This window comes from Lagopus muta, chromosome 7 (assembly GCF_023343835.1).
Source record: "Lagopus muta isolate bLagMut1 chromosome 7, bLagMut1 primary, whole genome shotgun sequence".
NCBI classification, from domain to species: domain Eukaryota; kingdom Metazoa; phylum Chordata; class Aves; order Galliformes; family Phasianidae; genus Lagopus; species Lagopus muta.
The window spans coordinates 24,617,882-24,640,845 of record NC_064439.1 but is presented as its reverse complement, the minus strand read 5'-3'; the positions used below and the strand labels follow the sequence as shown (position 1 = coordinate 24,640,845).

The following is a 22,964-nucleotide window of genomic DNA, read 5'->3' as shown; positions in this document are numbered from 1 at the left end:
TTGTATTTGCACAAGGTGGCATTCCAAGCTAAATTATGATTCCAGCTATTGACTTAGCTACTGAGCTGTACTTTAAAAAGGCCAAATTTCATTTTTGGAAGTAGAAATCACATCTTGCATGAAAACACAGCTCTTTTTTCTGTAACAATGGTCATCTTTAGGAACTTAGTAATGGTTTTGATAAATAAAGCAGGCTAAAATTTATGGAAAAAATAAGAGTAATTCAATTAGGGTAGTATATCATATATCAAAGCAACATTGGCAGCCTGTATTTTTGTGCTTATTTCACTGCCTATTCATTCTTCAGTGATCCACTTCCTTTGGTGCTGTTGAAGTCAGACATACTGACTTGTTCCCATCTGTTTTCAGTAACCACCTATAGTTGCATTATCTAACTTTGATTTTAAGAGGAAGTTTTTAGATATGTGGGAATGAGGAGCTTAAATATCTGACATCTTGCTCACTTCTTGAGATCTCATGACAGTGTAAGCACACTATTGAATTGCAGTGTAATTGGTAGTTGTTGCCTTTTGTGTGGTGGCCATGAGAATGTGAGCAGGGAGGTGGTAGGAAGTCGAGTCACTGCAAATGTTGATATTGGAGCATTACACAGAGAACATAAATAAACAAGTTTCTTTAATGCAGCAATTTGAAGAACAGTTTGTTCATGTGTATTCCAGAGTGTCACAATTAGGTTGTCATTTGAATTCTCTGAGAACTCCAAACTCTGAAGGAAGTCCTTCAGTAGGTTGTATTAATTTGCTGATACATCCATTGGTCGCTTTGAGCAACCGTTGACTTTGTAGGGCACAGAACATCAGGTCCTGAGGCTCCCTGTCTGGGTATCTAAAAGAAGAATATCTGAAATGAGTATTTAGTTTATCCGGATCAGACAGGGACGGAGTGCAATCAGTTATTCCAAGAGATATTTTCTCTCATGAAGCCCAGCATCTCAGTCTTTTACTATCTTAGTCTTCAGCTTTCACTTTCTATTACAAAGGGATGTGTGTTATACTCTTATACCTTAGGCTTATGTTATTTCGTACATATGGACCTTGTGTTTTACAGTAATTTTGTTTGCTAATTGTGTCCTGATTAAAGGCTGAATAAGACGCCCAAACTTATTGCAGTGCATAATCACGTAGATACACCAGAGGGCAGAATTTAGACAGCATAAATAATACCTCTTTATTTTATATGTTACACACAATTTAACTCAGCAGCTAAATGATCATTTGCTTGATATACTGGAGTCTTATTTTTGAAGACTATATGTTACATGAAGCATGAATAAGAATGTCACTGACTTAATATACCTCAGGCATTAGGCTTAAAGTATGTTCTTCAAATTGCATCAAATTGCTCTGTTTCCTAACAGGATGTAAAAAATCTACAGCGTATTCAAGGGAATGTTGTCATTCTTACTGTGTGAAGGACATACTGGGGGAAAAAAATGAAAATTTAAGGCATTCAAATCTGATTGATATCATTGATCAAGCAGAATCAAAACATCTTGACATATCATATTCCTGTACTGTACAGTAGTCACCTTCTTTCTTGCTTTTGTAGATCTGTATCATACTCACATTCAGTTGTGGCTATCCAAGTGAAAGAATTGTCACTTTCTCATCTCCCTTCATCCAGAATCTCTCTCGTCTTTGTCACCTCTTTCTGTTTCTTTACTGTGCCATTTGAGTTGCTGTAACTCAAATATCAGACAGTATCCACGTTCTCTCAGATCATTAACAATAATGCGAAGTTTATTGACCAAAGTCTCATCATCCCCTATTTCAATCTGGAGGGGTTATCTGCCCTGGTAAGGGAGCTCTGAGAGGTGGAGTGCAAAAGGTCAGTAGCTGCAGTGGATACAGCGAGCTGCTATGGCACACTAGGGATTAAGTGCCTATGCTTTCAAAGAGGTTAAAGCTGTTTTGTGTGAAAGTTATGCCCAAAGGGATTTAGAACTTGTCATCTGTATATACATTTGCCAATTTAAAATGTACAAGGGCAGCTCTGTAAGTAATGCCTCCTATTTTGGCCTTTTAGGCATTTAAATACATTCATATTGCAGAATCTGAAGGTAATCTGAATTTTCGAATTCTCTGGAACTTATTATTTCTTTCCCTCCCTGATCACAACTATTTTCTTTCAAGGTGAAAATAATATTGCATCCAGATTTATATGTGCCTTGCAATTTGTTTGTGAAACAATGAAACAAATGCTACCTTCCTTTGGGTTTTACATCCTCTTTATTCCCAGACACTCAGTGGTAACTTCAGTCCTCCCAGTATTTCTCTTTACTGCAGTGCACCCAAGTTCTCCTCTTCAAACCTGAGCTCAGGCTGTAAGGGATGCTATGCTAATGTCACATCTCTTGTGTAGCCACTGCTGCTTGGAGAAGCTAAAGAGGTGTGGCTGACAGGGTTGATAGGTAAAGATGTAAATTGTTTAGGAGCAAGTATTTTAGTGTGAAAGTTCAGCTGTGTAAAAACGGAAAGTATTTGTGCTCCTGGGCTGACTCTGTCCCTTTAACAGAGTGGCTTGGTCTCCCACTCAGCACTGGCAAAATGCCTGAGTGTTTTCATTTAAATTTTGGCCAACTGACCAGAAATAATGGACCATAAAAGATCTTGAGGCAAGATAGAGTCATTTACAAGTGGATGGGCTATTTATTTGCAGTTTTCTTTGTTTTTCCATACTGTGTAAACCTACTGGACGTTTTCTATGCAGACAGCTCATTCTATCCCCAGTTTGCCCTTTGAATACCTTTGAAGGTAAGAGACTTTTGTACCTGTAGAGAATGACACTGATAGATTCTATAGATGTAACTGCTTGATGGAGTGGGAGGTAGTGCTTAGGAAGAATAGTTAAATTTGAGATATTATTGGTTACCATTATTAATGGTATTTCAAATTACTGTGAATTAAAGGCTTTTAAAAATTGATTTTTAATGGGGTACAGTTTTCTCTAGAACTATTTTAAGTCACTGTCTTAAATATTGCAATATTCATTTTTTTAGTGTATGCTGTCATAATAGACTACTGTCTTTTCAGACAACATTGCACACATTCTGTTATAATAATGTACATTAATGACACACTCATGTACTAAATTTCACTGCTAAACCATTGGTTTTTTTATAAGTCATTCATGCTAATTCTCCAGCTGTGGGTAATATATTTGTATCCTAAAGTGCTTAGATCTATTTATTCCTAACAATTAAACATTTCTAGAAATTATTTGTATTTTTATTTTCCGTAATACCTCTGCTATTTTAATACAAATATATTAATAGCAAAATATGTTGAGAGCAACATTAATTAATGGCAATTTCTTTTACCTTACTTTGTTGTAATTTCAACTGGAAGTTAAAGATAGCACTGATGTTTTTAAAACTGAAAAGTGGGCACTGTGTTCTACCCATAAATCTCCTCTAACAGAACACATTCTAATATAAACGGGAGCTCCAGTTGGGATTGCACTGGCTGCTATGCTTAAACCACCTACGTGATTACTTTTTATAAGGGTTTTTAAGAAGTTGCCTCTAGAATTGTGCTTCCCACAAACGTGTATTCTGTCTGTAAATATGTGTGTTTGCTTATTTGCATTTACTCATGAAGTGTTCACAGATTATTTTTTTCTTTTAACAGGAAGCAAAAGTCGTCTAATTTGGGATAAACGGCATTATGAGGAAAAAACATTCTTTCTTTTGCTTTCTACTTCTGGCTGTGGCAACAAACCAGATAGCAGAAGGACAAGATAAAAAGAAAGGGAAAAAGTCTTATTCTGTTGTGCAAAGTGATGAAGGTGAAACCTTTTCCTAAATATCTGAGTTGACCATACTGCATGTGTCCTCATGTTTAAGAATAAGTATGAATACATTCATAAATGTAATTTATTTTGATTACTGATAACCACAGATGCTGAGCTGTGTCCTGCATTTTCTTGGCTAGGCATTACAATTTGCCCTATTATTTCAATTGACATTTCAATGTTTCTCTTTTAAATGATAAGGCACCTATTTTTCATTTTGAAATTGCACGTGGAAAATTTGTACTTTGTGTGCAAAACCAATTAAAATTCTGAACCAATCCCATTAAGAACTTACTTTGAAAGTGTTTGTCTGCAGATTGTCTTTAATAATTCTGATATAAATAAAAGTAAATTAAATTTAAATACTGGACTTTAATAGAATTTACTGGCATTCACAATGAAATTCTCTTCAGAACAATACTGAAAAGACAGGAATTTGGGGGGAATGGTTTGAAGATTGGGATTGTTGCAGAGAGTCTGTAATGCAGATGTGCCCATCATTCATAAATTTAATTTCCTTGTTCCCCTGCAGGTGATTTGTGTCTCGTTGATATAGTCTTTATTGTGGACAGTTCAGAGAGTGCCAAAAATCAGTTGTTTGGTTTACAGAAGAATTTTGTTGTAAGCTTAACTGACAAATTTTTCCAGATGAAGCCAGTTAAATCTCAGAAGTACAACGTCAAACTAGCAGGCATGCAGTTCAGCAGCACAGTCAACATTGATCATCCTTTTATTGCATGGAAAAATGTGCAGAATTTTAAAGAGAAAATCAGGGCTCTGGTCTACATTGGCCAAGGCACCTACTCCTATTATGCAATTTCCAATGCCACTCAGCTGTTCCAAAATGAAGGTCGGGAGAGAAGTATAAAAGTGGCTTTTCTGATGACTGATGGTGTGGATCATCCAAACAGCCCAGATGTCCAGGCCATAGCCACTGCTGCAAGGAGTCTTGGAATAAACTTTTTTACCATCGGCCTTTCCAAGAAAAATGTAAAGGAAGAAAAATTGCGCTTGATATCTGGTGATTCATCCTTTAAACGTGTCTTATGCCTGGATGATGAGAACCTGACAGTTGATGTAGCATTGGAATTGGTGAGTAATGCTGATGTAATATGCTCCCACATCTATCCATGGCCAATTTCCTTTAACTTTGTCAGGTTAGTCCTGAAGGCAGTGCAGAGATTTGCAGTGAGGTGCAAAAGACACTTCTAAAATATTTCTCCCGTTACAGGTGTATATTTTGCCCCTATGAATTGACGTATTTGCAAATCAAAAATTAATCGAAGAGCTCTCAGGGAATGGTGCTGTTGGAAGGAGTATTTTTGTAATTCATGTCTCTGTGGTAAACCAAGAGTCAGGATCAAGTTGGCTGCTTCTTTCCAGCCACTTTCCAAGGATTTGTGTGCTTGAATAACGATAGCACAGCAATGAAGGGACAGGGTATTCCCCAGCACAAGGAGTGTGTCTCGGAGCATATGGTAAAACTTTAACAGTTTACTGGTGCTATCATGCATAACACTGATAAAACATTGAGACCTTCCTCTATGTATTATTTTAGCAAAAGCTTCCACAGTAAGGCCTTTCCTCAATCTTTCATATTCCCCTTCTTACCTTTGATTTTTAATATTGTCTCTTTACCTGTCTAGTTACTTTCTGGTCATTATAGGGCATGTGGAGCACCGCCCCTTCTCATAGTGAAGAATCATTTCAATGTGATTAGTTTCATAGACTAGTGTTCTTACCAATGGTGACAGGTGAAGGTGTTTATATTCTTTTTCATTTACCTTGGGGAATTCTGTAAACCAGAGAGGGAAAATAGTTAAATTAGTACACTGTTAAATGAGTTCTATGCGGAAATAATACATTTTGTTTTGTTTTGTTTTGTTTTTCCTACAGGAAGCCTTACTTCGGAAGAAAGTAGGTTTTTTTGAGTTTTACTCCTCTTACTCTTGGTTACTCTTATTAATGCTAGATGGTATCTTTTCCTCCTGATATCTGTTTCTCTTGTAAAGCAGCAGTGTTGCAGAATGAATCACCCTTCCTTTCCTGTGTATAGCTTCTCCCACCCTGTTCCTGAAAAATCTTCAACTTCCATTTGGTAGTATTGGTAGCATAAAAAACTTTTCCTTCTGAATCAGAATAGAAACACTACAATATGTGAAAGTTCATTAGTTGTCTCACTAAAAACAACAGCAATGTCAGAATTACCCAAAAAACATAAAGTTTCACAGTACTTTACAGTGTGTATATGCAGCTTTAAATATTTGTAATTACATCAGTAACTGATTTGTGTTATAAATGAAGTTTGGAATTCAAACAACTGATTTTGGTTAGGCTATACTGAACTGTAATGTTGATTCTAAAAGAAATATTTATTAATATATCAGGTATTTTATGTTTTCTAATGTTTTCTCATGTCAGCAGGCAAAAGCAGAGTTTTTACTTAAGAAATCTGAAATAATACATTTGAAAATGTTTACATAATGTTTCTAATAACCCTTTAGTGTATGCAGAAGAACTGTGTCTGTGAAATGGGAATAAAAGGAGACAAAGGTGATCCTGTAAGTATGCATTCATGTGAAAAACCTTGAGAATTTGCATTTTAATCATTGTGATCAGTGTTGCACTGTATTATAATTGGTTGATGTGTTTATAAATCAAGGTATTTTCTGTGCATACATGGTAAAACAGAAGCGGGGTATCATAGTATGTCACTGACATCTCTGGAAAGGCTGCTGCCATTTTCAGAGCTCAAACAAAAAAATGTCTGTACAAACATGCTGTCATGGACATATCTTTATATTACTAGATAAACACCACAGTTAAAAAGGTGCATTATTTTGAAACTCAAAAAGTTATCCTACAAACCTGCAATATGGAAGCAAAGGTCTGTTAGACAAAGATTTATTTCTACCAGAAAATGCTGGCTTATGTGAAGAAAGTTCTAAAACTCTTCCTCTACCACTCTCTTGTAACACTTCAGAACATAACAGCTTCTTGGCCCAGGCAAAGAACAGAGTGTGTGACCTCTGAACGTTTTTGTACCTTTAATAGCTCTCCCAGAGACAGACAAGGTACATACGAAGGGTTTTGCCTTTCTCCCTACACAATGAGCAACTGATCAAACACTTAAGGGCTTCATTTTAGGGCCACTTCTCTTTAATGTTTTTGTAAATGACTTTGATGTAGGACTAGAAGTTGTTCTGAACAAGTTTGACGATGATACTAACTCTGTCGAGGGTGGGGAGGCCTTACAGTGAGATCCAGGATAATTAAAGAGCTGGGCAATCACCAACCACCCAAAGACTAACAAGAGCAACTGCCAAATTGTGCACCTAGGATGGGGCAGCCCTTGCTATGTAGACAGGGGATGAGACACTGGACAACAGCCCCAGAGAAAGGAATCTGGGGGTCTTGTTTAACAGCAAGTTGTATGTCAGCCAGCTGTGTGCCCTGGCAGCCAAAAGGGCCAACCATACCCTGGGGGGTATCAGGTCCAGCGCTGCCACCAGGTAAGGAAAGCGATCGTCCTGCTCTCCGCTGCACTGTGGCCTCACATCAAGTACTGCGTGAAGTTTGGGGCACCAAAGCACAAAAAGGACGTGAAACTATTAGAGAATGTCCAAAGGAGGGGTACAGAGATGGTGAAGAGTTTAAAGAAGAAGACATATGAGAAGTGACTGAGTTCACTTGGTTTTTGCTGAGCCCAGAGAAGAGGAGCTGAGGGGAGCCCTCATGGCGGCTGCAGCTCCTGAAGGGAGTGAAAGGGCAGCGCTGAGCTCTGCTCTGTGTGACAGCAGCAGGGCCCGAGGGTACGGCATGGAGCTGTGTGAGGGGCAGCTGGGGGTCAGGGAAAGGATCTGCACCAGAGGGTGGTGGGCATGGTCCCAAGAACCAGAGTTCAAAAGCATTTGGACAATGCTCTCAGGCATAGAGTTTGATTTTTTATTTATTTTTTTTGTGGTCCTCTGTGGAGCCAGGAGTTGGACTAGATGATCCTTATGGGTTCCTTCCAACTTGGAATATTCTATGATTCTAAATGTATGGAAGTTATGTCACGTGTGCCATACCTGATTCTGTGTGAATTTATCCTTTAGCTTATTCCAAAATAATTTTGCCAGCACCAAATCTGTAGCCTCCAAGGAACTGGAAATTTTATCCTGACCATTGTAATAACATTCTCCTGCTTTATTTCAGGGTGATGCTGGAGACAAAGGGGAAAGAGGTGAACCAGGACCAAAAGGAAACAAGGTTGAGAGAGTTTTTAAAAAATATAGGCATATTTCTATCTATTTTTGTCCAAACTATAGAGGTAAAAATAGCAAAGGAGATATGTTAAAGTGTGGTTTAAAAACTGACTTTTGCTATGAGATGTTTACAGTTAGCTGCTTTAATAGTCAGCTGTTAAAAGAAGACTATGTTAAAACTGCTAGTCATTCAATTGTTTCTCTAGCAGCAGAAATCTCTGGATCTGTCTGATGGCTTGTTAAGCTCCACAGAACTTTCTAACAACAGACAAATCTCTTGTATGGAGCAGTTTGCTCTAATGATTGAGGTTTCTGTCATTTAATAACAGTAGTCGAGCTTTCTATATTAATTTTTGAGAATATTGTGTTCATAATTGTGTGAGGAAGTGCTGATATTTCTAAATAGAAAAGGCAATTTTTAGTCCTTGAATAGTGTTCCAGGTTCTACTGTAGTAGTAAGAAATAAAAGAACAATGCCTATTTCAATTATGTTCCTTTGCTTCCAACAGGGTGACTCTCAAAAAGGAGACCATGGAGAAAAAGGTGAAGAGGTACGTGAGTACTACAGAGCTAACTCATATTTGGTTTTTTTTTTCAGATTATCTTCCAGATCCTAAGGATATCCAAGTTTATTTCCACTGAATTGAAAATACCTTTTCCATTTTTTCACAAATCCAATTTATTTAATTATTTAGAGCACCTAAGCTAGACTCTGGCTTAGAGAAGCATCTGTGCTGAGATGAACACATTAAAAATTGCTTAATTCTACTCGTGTGCTTAAGTGTAGGGTTGGGATTGCCACTGACAAAACAAACTTTTGAGGCTACATGATTTTGTATTGACTTGCATTGTACTTCTGAGAAGACAGAGTTGAAGATGTCATCGCTAGCAACATTTAAGTAGTTCTACAATGACTTCTGAAATCTGGTATTTCTTAGCTTGAATTCTTGTTCATTCCAAGTAGAAAAATTAATGTTACTCCACACATAAGATCAATTCAATTTAAAAGTCTCGTTTAAACGTAGTGTATATCTGCTAAAAGTCAGGCAATCTGATTGACATATTTACAGCTATGTCATAACTACATAATACACATTTCTAAATTTGGATATAATTACAAATTAAATGATACCAGAGAAATGTTTTATTTTAATGAATAGTTAAACTTCTTAATCATAATTAGCTACTGGTTTTGTTTCCTGTACAAATTAACAGCGTGTTTGCCTTTGCATTTTCTTTTATAATCCTCCCCTCCGTTTTCCTTTCTTTCTTTTTTTCTTTTTTTGTTTTCAAACAGGGAGCTCCTGGCTATAAGGGTGAGAAGGTAAGATTTTTATAGAATGGATGAGCTGTAAAAATAAATTATCACTTGTTGATGAGTGAAAGAATGGAAAGAAGAGCCTGTCTTGCCTGTTTGTCATGAGAGCTCCCAGAGCAATCCCTAAAAGTAAAGCAAAAATGTACGTAATTTATGTGAGTTGGCAGACTTGTTTGTTGGAATAAAAAACAAAAAAGTACAAGATAAAAAATATAATCTAAATATTTTTTTAAAATGCCAAAGACCGGTGAAAAAGCTGCTGGAAAGAAGAAAGGTGAGTGCTGAATACAGGTTGAATAGAAAGAATTTGAAATTGTGTGTTGCAAACACAAGTAGATTTGTAATTAATTGGCTTTTAAAAAACTTGACAGAAGGAAGCTGACTTAAACTAACTATTATTTGACACAGTTAGTGCTCGCCCAAAACAAATCCCAAGGGAGGCTCTTCAGAGAGGGGAAAAAAAAAAAGAAAAAAAAGAGTATTATTCAGGATCTTGTCAGATTCTAGAGCTGAAATAGACTAACTTGGCCATCATAACCACTAAAGAAACAGAGATTATCCAATTTTCTCTAGTAATTCTTCATTTTGTTTATACATTCTCACAATTATTACTCCGGAAAATAGTGGACATCACAATAATGAAACTGGAATATAGAGAGAAACAGGATCTTTGGAGGCAGCACAGCAAAGTGGAAAAATATGGCAAAACTTGTTGGATATTAAATATGTTATCCTCTTACTATGTAGGTTGCATATTTTGTAGGTGTTTTCAGAGAAAAAAGTGTGCATCCTGAGTAGGGCCCACCATATCTTCTGCAGATCGTGCCTAATGCTGCAGCTCTCAGGTCCTCAAAATCTGCTGAGCCTCTTCTGCTATTGCACTGCTTGCACAGTTTTAAGTGCATCTAATGTAATCAAGACATCTTGTTTAGATCTTAACATATTGATTTCTTATAAAGGGTGAAAGAGGAGAATGTGGATCCCCAGGAGTAAAAGGGGAAAGAGTAAGTACAGTTTTTATTTCAACTGTTGCACACTGAAAAATACAGGGCCTATTTGTAAAAAAGCTTGTACAGATTACTGTAAAAATTGAACCTCTTTTAATTCTCTGGTATTAGATATTTATTTGCTGTAAAAATATTGTTCATAGAAACAAACACCCAGTTCACTTTATTCTTTTTTCCATTTTGCAGAAGAAAAGTAATTGAATACTCAATTTGAAGGCTATCCTAACTGATGCCAGGTGCTGTTTACAAAAGACTGTGGTGTTGTAACAGGATTAATCAGAATTTTTTAAAATATACATTCTAATTCAAATATATGAAGTTATATTACAGTGGAAACAGGTTCTTATACAACCTTAACAACTTAAAGAAGACATCCGCTAGCCCATCTGTGCTGATATGTACTCACACATCTATCTGTTCCTCTTCTTTTAATCTGAAGTGTAAAAGTCATACAGTTGTATGTGGTTTTCATCTGGATTTTATAATCTGAAAGATGAAAGGACAGTGCAGTCCTGGTAGAGATAATTATATATGTTGGGCTCATGTAAACTGCTCATTTATGATTAGATACCAGCTACAGTACAGGTGATCATTCAGTCAAAACATTTCTTCAATTTAACATCTGCATTATGCTTATCTCTGTCAAAGATCAAATTGAAATGTTTGTGATTTCAGTCATGTGCTCTGTAGTGATGAATTACAGGTACAGAAAGTAGGAAATATTTAATGCAGAAGTATTTGTCACAAATAAAAAGGAGTATTAAAATAAAAAATAAAAGATCATGTGTATCTTTTAAGAAACTGCCAGCAACTGAGCCAGAAAAGACTGAAATACCATTAAAGAATGTGAAAGAGTGGCATCTCTCTGAGGAATAAAAAGAAGTCATTACTTCTTAGCTTCTTTATCCATGCAATATGTAAGAAATAGCGTGAGGTTATGTGAAGTGTCTACTAAAATCAAAGGAAGTTGTTGAGAAGCTGGCATAGAACATAATCGGATCAGCCAAATAGATGTAGAAACCATATGTCAGTGTTGCTGGAAATGTTCTTGATTCGTTTCTGTTGAGGACAGCGATGAAAGGAAATTTGACATCTGTAGAGGATCAAGAATTCATGTATTTAGTGGAGTAAATTTCCATTTCCATGATTCCCAGCTTCACATTCTGAAAGGTAAATTATTATATATTTTTTTTAATGAAAGTAATCTCTGCTGAACAAAATCATCAGAAACAAAGCGGATATGGCAAAGAATAACTTCAATATTGCAAAATGGATTTTTGAACTGCAAAGAATTTGTGAAAGATTTGTGAGCAATCTGCACTAGCACTTTCTGATAAGGACTCTTTCCATGGAGAAATAAGAGCTAATGGAATAATAAAATATGGCATCTTAACATGATTTTTGCAAACTATTAGTGTGATTCTACCTTCCTACAGTTTGAGTTACTGAGACTAATTTAGCTGAAGTTATTCTGGTATTAGCACCATAATGTTTTCTAAGAATTCCGTATCTGATATATGACTTGAACTTGAATTTCAGGACCTATGGCAAAGAACAACCAGTTAACCAAATAGTCATTCATGATGTTAAGTAGCCATCCACAATGTTTGTTCTAAAAGAGAAGTATTTTAGCCATATATTGAAAATTGAATTAACAGTTACTGAGTACAGAAGGAAAACAGCACTACTGTCAAGAATGAACAGACTTACTAGAAAATACTTGAACGGAGATATGCTGTAGTTTGTTTTGAAGCTGGTAATCGCAATTTCTTCTTAATATGATAATTGAAATTTCTCTTTCCATAGGGTTTGGAAGGTCCTTTTGGCCCTAGAGGACCTCGGGGACCTCAGGTAAGGGAAGTAAAAGATACCAAATAGAAGAAAAAACATTATTTTCTGTAAGTTTCTAACCTATCTCCGAGTGGCCTGCTCATGTGTCATTGCTCCTACAGAGCCATTAACGATTTCATTGTGTGAGGGGGCACAACAGCTATAGTAATGTCAACAACAGTTATAGTAATGTCAGGGAATTAAAATTAATCTCAGCTCATCAGCTAGAGAATGATTTAGAAGAATTGATTTTTACAAACAGAGCTAAAGTGTGGGGAGTGGTGGCATATTTTATTTTCTTGGGCAGAAGAAATAATATGAAAATTATTCAGATCTGAAGTCAGGAACAGGAGACAAAAGGAAAGCTTTAGATAAAAAAGATGAAATTTATATGGGGTAGTAAAATAGCTTTTCTGCCAGCACTGCTTATTGAATATTAAGAGTACGGTATTGGTATGCTGGGCACTTAACAGGATATGAGGCAGAAGTTGCTTGTCCTTCAGAGCTTTGCATTATGCTACATTTTACTGTATGCAGTTCAGACCAAACTCAAGAGAAACATTATATGCACCTCCAAAGAAAACTCATTCTATTCTTTAACTTTTGTGTAGGGCATCAGTGGACCTCCAGGTGAGCCAGGCCTGAAAGGCATTCAAGGAAACAAGGTAAGATGTGGTTTTCTATGGGTAGATTTTATATAAGAAGAGAGGATACAGGAAGTCTGTGTGGAATCTTAATACTGTACTATCCTTTTTTTATCAGTAATAGTTCTAAAACTATGGTGTTCCTTGCATAGCAATAATATTATAGAATCATAGTTTTTTGAGTTGGAAGAGAGCCTCAAGATCTCAAGATCTGCTACAGGCAGGGACACCTCTCACTAGACCAGGCTGCTCAGAGCCTCATCCAGCCTGGCCTTGAATGCTTCCAGGAAGGGGACATTCACAACCTAACTGGGCAACCTGTTCCAGTGTCTCACCACCCTCACAATAAAGAACTTCTTCCTAATATCTAGTCTGAATCTACCCTCTTCCACATTAAAACCATTCCTCCTCCTCCTGTTCCTACATGCCCCTATAAAAAGTCCCTCTCCAGCTTTTCTGTAGACCCCCTTCAGGTACTGGAAAGCCACTATAAGGTTTCCCCAGAGTCTTCTCTAGTCTGAAGAGCCCCATCTGTCTCAGCCTATTCCCATAAGGGAGATGCTCCAGCCCACTGATTATCTTTGAGGACCTCCTTTGGACCTGGTCCAACAGCTCCATGTCCTTCTTGTGTTGGGGGCCCCACAACTGGACACAGTTCTCCAGGCTGGATCCCACAAGAGCAGAGTAGGACAGAATCGCCTCCTTTGGCCTGCTGGTCACACTTCTCTTGGTGCTACCCAGGATATGGTTGGCCTTCTGGGCTGCAGGCGCACGTGGCTTATGTTGAATCTTTCATCAATAAGCACTCCCAAATCCTCCTCAGGGCTGCTCTCAAGCCGTTCTCCGCCCAACCTGTATCTGTGCTTTTTGCCTCAATATACCTCATAATATACATAGTATACTTCATCTAGTTGATGCACAGTAGTAGATGCACAAGGAGCATCTAAAAAAAAAAATTTAATGAATTTAAAAAAATGAATTTTTAGATCATAATTATAAAATCTTAAGAATGAGCTTTCAAAGTCATTTTTTTGTATTGCTTATATACTGGAAAAAAAAAACCTCAGGAGAACTTTAACATTAGTAGGGATGTAAGGTTAGTTACACTGAAAATAGACCATTTGGAGGTATTGACTACAGCTTGTGAAGCAAAAACAATTGGATATCTAATTAATGTAGGCAGTCTTCTGATTTGCAAACCTTTTGCAAATTGCATTATGTAATTAAATACAGTTGTCCTGCCCATGGGACGGCTATTAACATTGTTCAGTACAGAAAGATATTTTAGTTATCAGTTTGAAAATGTAGAGTCTAATGACAAATATATTTTACCACAGGCAACAAAATTCACATAGAGCAATTTGACAAAGATGCAGCATTCATATTTTGTTTCTTAGGCAACAAGTTAATTTGAAGATCCACAGAAATAAACTCAGTTGTAGGAAGTATTTATGGTAAAAGGTCTGGAATACTGGCATTAACCATGATTTTCTTCTTCTGACAAGTGCTTTTTCTTTCTTCTTGTTTTTTTCATCTTTTTACAAAATGCTTGATTAGGAGATTTGGTACAGAATATTTCAGAAGTGAGGAAAGAAAGAAGGCAGTGGATCTGAAAGAAGCTATTCATGCATGTGGTGGAAAAGTCAAGCCTCTCTTTAATTTAGCAGAGCAAATGACAGTAATTTTTTAATTTGTCATTTCACATTGATGAGTCCAAGATAATATACTACTGGATACCTTAGTTAAATACTAAATTGTATTTGTTGTATGTTCGTTGTCTTGAAAATCTCGTTGTATGCTTACCTGTCTGTAAAATACATGCAGCTCACTCTCTATGATTCACCTACCTGGGTTCCGTATTTGTGGTCTTTTGCTTCACTTTGCTGCAGATTTTCACTATGAAAAAGAAAGTTTCCGTGTTTGTCAGCCTCCAACTCAGCAACATTCTGGCTATGGTTAATAGACAAGGCTTTTCCAGGATCAGACATCCATGAAAATAAAAACACTGTCAGAGAAGTCTAATTAATACACAAGTCATTATACTTAAAGCTAAATGATAGAGAAAACCAAAACAAAACATATGCACGTTTAGTTTCGCTCTTATCTCTACCTAGTGCCAAGGTCAACTTTTGGCATTGCAGAGCTTATTTCAAATGAGTTTTTAGTGATCAGTACAGATAATCAGTAGTTGTTTACAGCTTAATAAACACCCATTCAGCTACTAAAGGTCAAGGTCTTTTTTGGTTCAGACACATAATGAACTTTCCAATGTTTTCTGTCCTTACAGAAAGATTGGTCAGTTGCTTTTTCAAAATTAGTATTCATGACACATAGTACAATGTATCTGAGAAGTAGCAGTTATTTATAGTTGCCATGGGTAAAAGAAATAAGGCTATTCTTGGTGCACTTCCTTGTAGCCATGGCCTTTCCATGCTAATTCTTATGCTCTTCTTATTGAGCTGACTTTGCTGATTTGACAGAGATGAAGGCAGTTCAATATGACACAAAACAGAACACCACTACTGAACATTTATGTTCATTGTTGGAGGGCCGTGTTGAGCTTTGAAAGGGGCGATTCAGCTCCTCGCGATACAAACTCCAGATCGAGCTCAGCCTACAGATGTCTTGGGTCTCTTGTGTGAAGTCTGCAGATCACTCACGTATCTGCCCAGTCAGTCCATCTCCAGCCTCCTTAAGCAGTGCCATACCCCTTCCCTGCTTTGCAGTGCCTGATGGCAGACACAGCTGGAGACACTATTGTCTGTGTGCTGCCCAGATGCTGCTGGCTCTGGCAGCTGCCGGCAGGATAGGACTGACAGTACTGCAACTTTAACTTGTCTGCTTGAGTTTGACATGTCCGAAGCAACATAATATGGGATCCAAAACCTACGTTCAAGAAATTACTTGAAAGAAGTTTCATCCTTATTTCCTTCTGTTATTCATTTGCATTTTTTATTCTCTCTTAATATACTGGCTAATCTTTTCAGTACACAATTCTTACTGCTTGCACAATCTGATTCTGCTCTATCACATCGTCGGTGAACAGTTGAATAGATCTTCAAATCCCACTGCGTGGATTCCTGCTTTCCAATTTACAGCCTGCTTCCAAGTGGACATCTAAGTTTAGGAGTATTCATATAGAGTTGAATCATACCTTTAATCTCTTAAAGTCTTTCTGTGGCACTTCAAAATCGGCCTAAAGTGAATCAAAATTCACTTTAATAATCTTTTTTTTTATAAAAGCAAACAATGTCATCTTACTTTTGGCTTCTTTTCAAGAAGGAAGGTAGGAACATATTGAAGAACATTTATCCTGACAGAATGCAGGCATTAACTAAAAACTCTTTTTGCTGTTAAGGAAATTTTAAAAAAGCTTTCTCTATTTGGATTTCTGCAGTTATTACATCTCAAACATAGCTAAATAGCTTTATTACCAAATCAACTTTTTCCATAAAGATGCCAAAGTGTCTAAAATGACAAATTTAAACTCAATTTCTATAAGAATAAGAATAGTTAACTCATCTTTTACATATATTAGTATTAATCTCTCTGATGAAATACATTTCTGTTTAACCAAGTGTTGAACTTGTACATTAGCAGAAAATCTGCCACTCAGCAAAAAACATGATAATTTTAGAATAAAACAAACAGAGAAGGCATTTTGCTCATAGGTAGGAATTGGAAACTGACCAATTTCACTTTTTGTCTCCGATCTTCTGAAACAATCATCATGGTCCTGTTCTCCAGGCGTGTCCTGAGAAAATGACCAGGATAATTCTCTCTGGTATCTGGTTTACTTTCTGTTTTCTGTTGGCAGTGTTTCACTAGAAAGATGTTGAATTGTTGCAGCTAAAGTCTATATTGTCTTGTCCCTCATACTAATTTAGAATACCAGGAAAAAATACTCTTCACAGCTGTACTTAATGTATCTTCTTAGAAGGCTGATGAGAGTCATTCACTTTAAGGCATACTTCAGCTTCATCAACTGCAATATATTATCTGCATTGTAACAAGAAATAAAAACATACATCAAAGCATACTGTACATCTCGTCTAGGTATAGAACATGTAAAAAAAATTACAAAAGACCCAGAGGAAAAAAAACTTCAGTAGTTCTTTCAAAGTTAACACACCAAATTGATTAATTAAGATTGTAGAGCTTCAGTTGATAACACTCCATCTGTTGTGAAGACATTTGACTCTTGTTCTCAGAATAAGAAACTCAGATTTTTGTGTTCCCTAGCCTGTCATATGTTTTTTGCTGGATGACACAAAACTATTATTTCTCAAACAAAAAAGCAACCAACCAAACAAAAAAAAACCCTACTGTCTCACCAAAAGAAAGATTATAAGATTAAAAATACAAGAAAGAGAAATAAATAGACAGTCAGCAAAGAAGAAACCTCTGCTTGTATCTGCTTTAGTAATATCCTGTATTCTTGCCTGGATTGACAGCAGAAGGTTAGATAGCTTATTAATAAATGGTATCTTGATTAAATCAATAGTAATTGCTTTTGTCAGGTGTGCTTCTCAAAGATCACATTGAGCTGATTACAGGAAGGCACAGGCTTTCATAAAGGGACACAGCAGGTAAAGTTAATGTTTTCTGCTGATGGAAACAAAACATCTACTTGCTCTGTGAATGTGATGTACTCTGCTGTAAGCTGTAGTGCTCAGAAACGCTATCCGAATAGAATCTCATCTCTCTTCCAACGTTTCTAGTAGCCTGTTTTGTGTGATTTACTTACTTATGTTCTACGTAGCACTTAACTGCATTGGCTAATACAGGAAAATAGCATCCTGACTACTGCATTTGATATATATATATATTTTTTTAATTATTATTTATTTATTACTACTGATACTATGTGGTTATGGTCTTAATAGAAGACAGCTGTGCCTTTCAAAAGCAGTAAAAAAAAGGTTATAGGGTAAAATGTGAATATTCTAACATGGAATATATCATGCATCTTGGTTTCCTTTCTAAAAAGGAAACAGAATCACCTTATTTTTCTAGAAAACAAGGGAGTTCCAAGAATGAATTTAATGCCATTAAATTAATAAATAATTTTAATGTCATATGTTGCTTTAGCAGAACTCTCAGTTCTAAGCTTTTACTGCTTTTTTGCAAAATGAAAGTACCTCATCAGGATCAGCAATGTATGTACAGATACACTTTTGCACAGTATTCTTGGTGTTACAGAAATGAATTTGCAAAATGCATATGCCTGTTATCAAGTTTTTCATTAATTTACTCAAAAATAATTGTTTAACTAATTTTTAACCTAAAAATGCATGTCTATGCAATGGCACAAATAAGGTTCTATAACTGTTTGTATTCAAGGCAGTTGTGAAAATCAGGGAGGGACTGAATATTAAAAAAAAAAAAAAAAGTTGACAATTCACAAACAGATTTGGTTACACGTTATAAAATTGGGGCATAAAATCAAGGAGTGGATATGACTTGTGTGGCTGAGGTAGCCACTTGCAAGGTGTTCTTATGGCTCTCATTTCAGAAATAACATTGGGGTTGCTCGTTTAAACTCTTAGACGAGCTACTGAAAAGAAACAAACACGTTTCCAGGAACTGAGAGATATTCCTTACTGGAAAGACAGACAACATTCTTTAAAAGCCACTGTTAAAGTGAAAGCCACTCTGGAAAATTTCAAATGCATGGTAGGATCCTCAACTACCATTTAATATGAGAACTGATGTGAATTCAAACTTCTGAGGACAGAAGCAGTTAAGTTTGAATGTAGATATTCAATTAGTTATTTCCTCGAAAATATCTTGGGGTAATGCTTTTATGCAAAATCCATTATTGCATTTTTTCCTGAAAATGTGTCCCAGAATAAACTATTCCTGCTCCTTCTCTCATGACTTACAGATTCTTTCCTTGCTTATCTGGCAAGTTACATCCTTCCCAGGAGACAGAAAAATACAGTTTCCTGATACAGTAACATAGTTCCAATGTAGCACAGCTAGCTTAGAAATGTAAAATATCAGTAATATCTGTTAAATATCTGTATTTGCTTACATTGCTGTTTCTACTGTTTACTTTGAAAGGAAAATCATTAAATTTGAAAGCTTATTTTTCTTTTTAGTTTAATTGTTGTCATTCAGACATTATAGTATTAAGGGCTCTGAAATACACTCTTTCTGTTCCTTGCAGTGTGTACTTGCTGTCTTAAAAGTAAAGAAGTTGTTTATAGCAGCACTAATCATAAAAATCTCTTTGCTAAGGGTTAGACTTTTAATTATATTCCCAAAATTGTCTGGTTTTAATGTTAAAATGTTAAGCTCAGATGAAATTTTTCTTTCTGTTGCTCTGGTTGATATTAAATGCATTTTGAAAAAAAAATCCCAACAGAGAAGGAAGGTAGAATTTGAGTAGTGCTCAACAAAAAAAAGGTAACTACAAGGAGGCTATTTTGGAAAGCAGAATTTTACCTCTGAATGTCAGTAATATCTCCGACAGCAATTAATTGTTTTAATACATTTCATATTACCTGTAGCACCATGACAGCAGAAGATTAACACCAGTCTTATTAGTAATTCATATTATTAGTAATATGAAGCTTGAAATACACTGTCTTTAGAAATAGTTTAGACATTTAGAAATAGTTTAGATAGAAATAGTTTAAGTTTCAGATTTTGCTTCCCGCCTGGGAAAGATTATTTTTCTTTTCCAGTCATCTTCAGGCATTCTCCTTTATCAAAGAATAAAAAGTTTAACTGAGTATTTGGAAAAATACTGACTTCACTTGGACTCCCGTTAAGACAGCACAAATATTAACATAGTTCTAACACATGGGTGAATCTGGGAAGGAACCAATGATTTGTAATTGGAAGCATTCCTCAGATGTCTTTGGAAAGTTCTCTTTGGAAGCTGTTATAAACAGATATGAAGCTCTTTCCAAACAGAACAAAGGGACACGTTTTATTGTTTCGGCTCAGAGAGGAGCCTGTACTTACCAAACAAAATTTTTCAGAATAGAACAAGTTCCTACATGATTTCAGGTTTAGCTTTGACAGAAGGAGCCACTGTGCTTAGCCTGTCCATGGCTGCCAACTCAGATCTGTAGTGAGTGTGTGAGAGGGACGGATGGGGAGAGAGCACAGGAGGGAAGAACCATGGCAGAACATGAATATGTGGCTGTGCCCTTGGGATAAACAAGCAGCAAGCTAAGCAGCAGCTATAGCTGTCTTGTCAATGTGTGTGTGTACCATTTCTAGCAGTAGCAGGGTGAGAGGGCATCTCTTGAAGATGTGATCCCTGGCAGAGCCTACAGCTTCTCAGGCCAGAGGCCAGAGCTGGGATCCCATTCCAGCAGTTGTCAAAGACAGCTCATCTCATCCTGTCAGCATGTGAATTTACTGGGACGAATGGTTGTCACACTAGCATGTTTTAAGCAAGTCTTGCAGAATACTAAAAGGAGTGGGAGAGATTCTCAGTAACAGTGGATAATGGAGGAGAGAGAAGCCAAGGCCATTGCTGTGTTACCTTCTGGGCTTCCCCATCCCTATAAAGAAACTGACTTGCTCAAAGCCTGTTGAATCAAAATGCACTGACTTCAGTAGTCTTCCAGTGCAGGCTCAGAAAGTGGGGAGACAGCAGTAGTCAGCTATTTATGTTGTGTTAGTTTTCCAGTCTGCCACATCTCGTAGGGATGCTTTTGCCCTGGAAGTGGAGCACATCATGGGGCTCTGGGTGTGCCCTGCTACAGTGCTGAGGCAGCTGGTACTGTTCTGCACCTCTACAAACTGATGCACACTCAGAAGCTGAACTTGCATTAATACTTGAGTCATTGTGACCTGCCAACAGTAATGAAATTCGGTAGACAAAATTACTCCTTTTGGAATTGAAAAGGAAGTTTCTAATTCACTTCTGAAAATGTGGCTTTTTGTGTATATTATTTCCTAAAAATTCAGCTAACTGTTCACTTAAAGGACAGCAGTTCTTAAAATAGAGTTTGAAAACAGAATTAAAGTGGAGACCAGTACTAGCTTTGGTTGTATTATTCTTGGCCTTCTTTAAATTTCCTGCTGATACGAAATAATAAAATTGGTTTTGATCAGCTGAATTTACAAGGACATTATGTTCAATTCCAAATTAATTCCATGGAGGAACTGGATGTCCAGAAGATGGGCCTTTTGAGGAGAAAAAACAAAATAGCTATGAACAAAACAGTTCAACCGTAACCTGGGGTGCATCAGACCCAGAAGTGCCAGCTGGGAGAGTTTGTCCCACTCTTCTCCGCTGTGCCCTCACATCAAGCACTGAGAGCAGTTTTGGGCACTGCAGTATAAAAAGAGCATAAATCTGTTCAAGAGTATTCAAAGGAGGAGCTTAAAGATGGTGAAGAGTCTAGAGAGAAAGATGTATGAGAAGTTGTTGAGTTCACTTTGTTTGGTATGCACTGAGCTCTACTCTGTGGCGACAGTGGCAGGGCCTGAGGGAACGGCATGGAGTTGTGTCAGGGCAGGGGCAGCTGGGGGTTAGGGAATAGGGAAAGGGTCTGCACCAGAGGGCAGTGGGCATGGAATGGGCTGCACAGGGCAGTGTTCACGTCACCAAGCTGCTGGAATTCAAGAAGCACTTGGACAACGCTCTCAGACATTGGGTTTGAATTCTGGGTAGTCTTGTGTGAATCCAGGAGATAGACTCAATGGTCCTTGTGGAACTCTTTCAACTCAGTTATTCTCTGATTCTAATTTTTGTTATATCAGTAAAGAAATGCATCGTTTATGATAATCTGGATGTGCACTGACTTGGGATTCTGGTCCAAAGCCTTCATGAAAATAAATACAGTTATTTAATCCAGACAGAAGCTGTATCAAGAAATACATTAAACTTGTTTGCTATGTCCTATATTTTGGCAAGATCTACATGCATAGAATGCACACTGAAGCAGCATGGATAAATTGGTAAAATCCTATTAGTTTCTCAACTCTCCGGGTTACATACGTTTTCAAAGTTGTACCAGCTTTCTCTGATTTTTATCTACCTGATAACAATTATTTTTTTGGTGCTGTATTAACTTAGTAAATTAAGAAAGTGTGCTCTTTTGAATAATATTTTTCAAAATATTCAAAAATATTTTTGAATATTTTTCAAATTATCATATCGTTTAATAACTATCCCAGACTATCCTATTTATAAGGAATTCTAAGTTGTCTTTGAATTTGTAGATCTTCATTTTATGAACTTTCTAGAAATAAAATGAAAATGCATTTGGGCCATGTTATTCTTCAGTTGAGATAAAATAATTTTGGAATTCTTTGTGCCTATAACATCACAGATTGCATTAGTTTTCACTAACTATAATACTTGAATTTCCAGCTGAGCCTTAATCTTCAAACAAATTGTAGATACTGAGTGTTTAGCCTTCCTATGTACTGGAAACAGTTTGTATTTAAACACGCATAAGCCCAGTCAGATCATGCTCAAGGTCACTTGTTGTACCAGGGTCCTGGGACAAATTAATGTGCCAGAAAAAAAAAATCCTATCAGTTTTACTGGAATTTCTGAACAGAGCAGTGTGGAGCCCGTTCAACACAGTGGTTGTAATCTGTGTGAAGTGCATGGAAGGAGAATGTATATTTGTTATCGACTAACTGAGTTCATTCTGTCTTGGAGAACTTTTAAGTACTTTAAGTTGCAAGTGATTGGAAATCATTATTACTACATTAGCTACATGAAGTTTTAATCTGAGAATTACTTAAGTTAAATTGGATCTTAATAACATTTTGAGGCAGTGATTCCAGAATGTATCCAACATTGTGTCAGGACTGGCATTTGTAGCATCAGTCTGTGGCAGGCACTCCAGGCAATGAAGATCAGACCTTCAAAGGATTGTACCTGCCTGACCCCTGCTTATATCTCCAAGTGTCAGTTTTGAGGAGATCTGAAGCTTGTTTTCTGTAGAAGATATGATGGATTTCTTAGAAATTTATTAAACCTACAAGAGAATTAGGAGCTGCTTCAAAGATAGCACTAAGAACAACAGTTATGAGGTAAAAAAAAATTAGTTCTTCGTTTAAAACATAAATGTGGGTTGATTTCCAAATGAACGTCTCTCTGGGAATGAAAGGAGCAAAGGAA

At 36.7% G+C, this 22,964-nt stretch overlaps 1 protein-coding gene across 5 annotated transcripts in view; it reads left to right on the top strand.

The window, feature by feature from the left end:
• The first annotated feature begins 2,310 nt into the window (after positions 1–2,310).
• Positions 2,311–22,964, top strand: part of COL28A1 (collagen type XXVIII alpha 1 chain) — a 63,201-nt gene continuing 42,547 nt past the window's right edge. For all 5 annotated transcript variants that reach the window (XR_007378278.1, XR_007378277.1, XR_007378276.1 and 2 more), the window contains exons 1-11: positions 2,311–2,774; positions 3,651–3,807; positions 4,346–4,905; positions 5,710–5,730; positions 6,318–6,374; positions 8,011–8,064; positions 8,570–8,611; positions 9,358–9,384; positions 10,338–10,382; positions 12,192–12,236; positions 12,827–12,880. Coding sequence is in view for 2 of the 5 variants with exons in the window: in XM_048951831.1 (XP_048807788.1) it covers positions 3,687–3,807; positions 4,346–4,905; positions 5,710–5,730; positions 6,318–6,374; positions 8,011–8,064; positions 8,570–8,611; positions 9,358–9,384; positions 10,338–10,382; positions 12,192–12,236; positions 12,827–12,880 (1,026 nt within the window). In the remaining 3 variants the exon portion in view is untranslated. The remainder of the gene's footprint in view (positions 2,775–3,650; positions 3,808–4,345; positions 4,906–5,709; positions 5,731–6,317; positions 6,375–8,010; positions 8,065–8,569; positions 8,612–9,357; positions 9,385–10,337; positions 10,383–12,191; positions 12,237–12,826; positions 12,881–22,964) is intronic.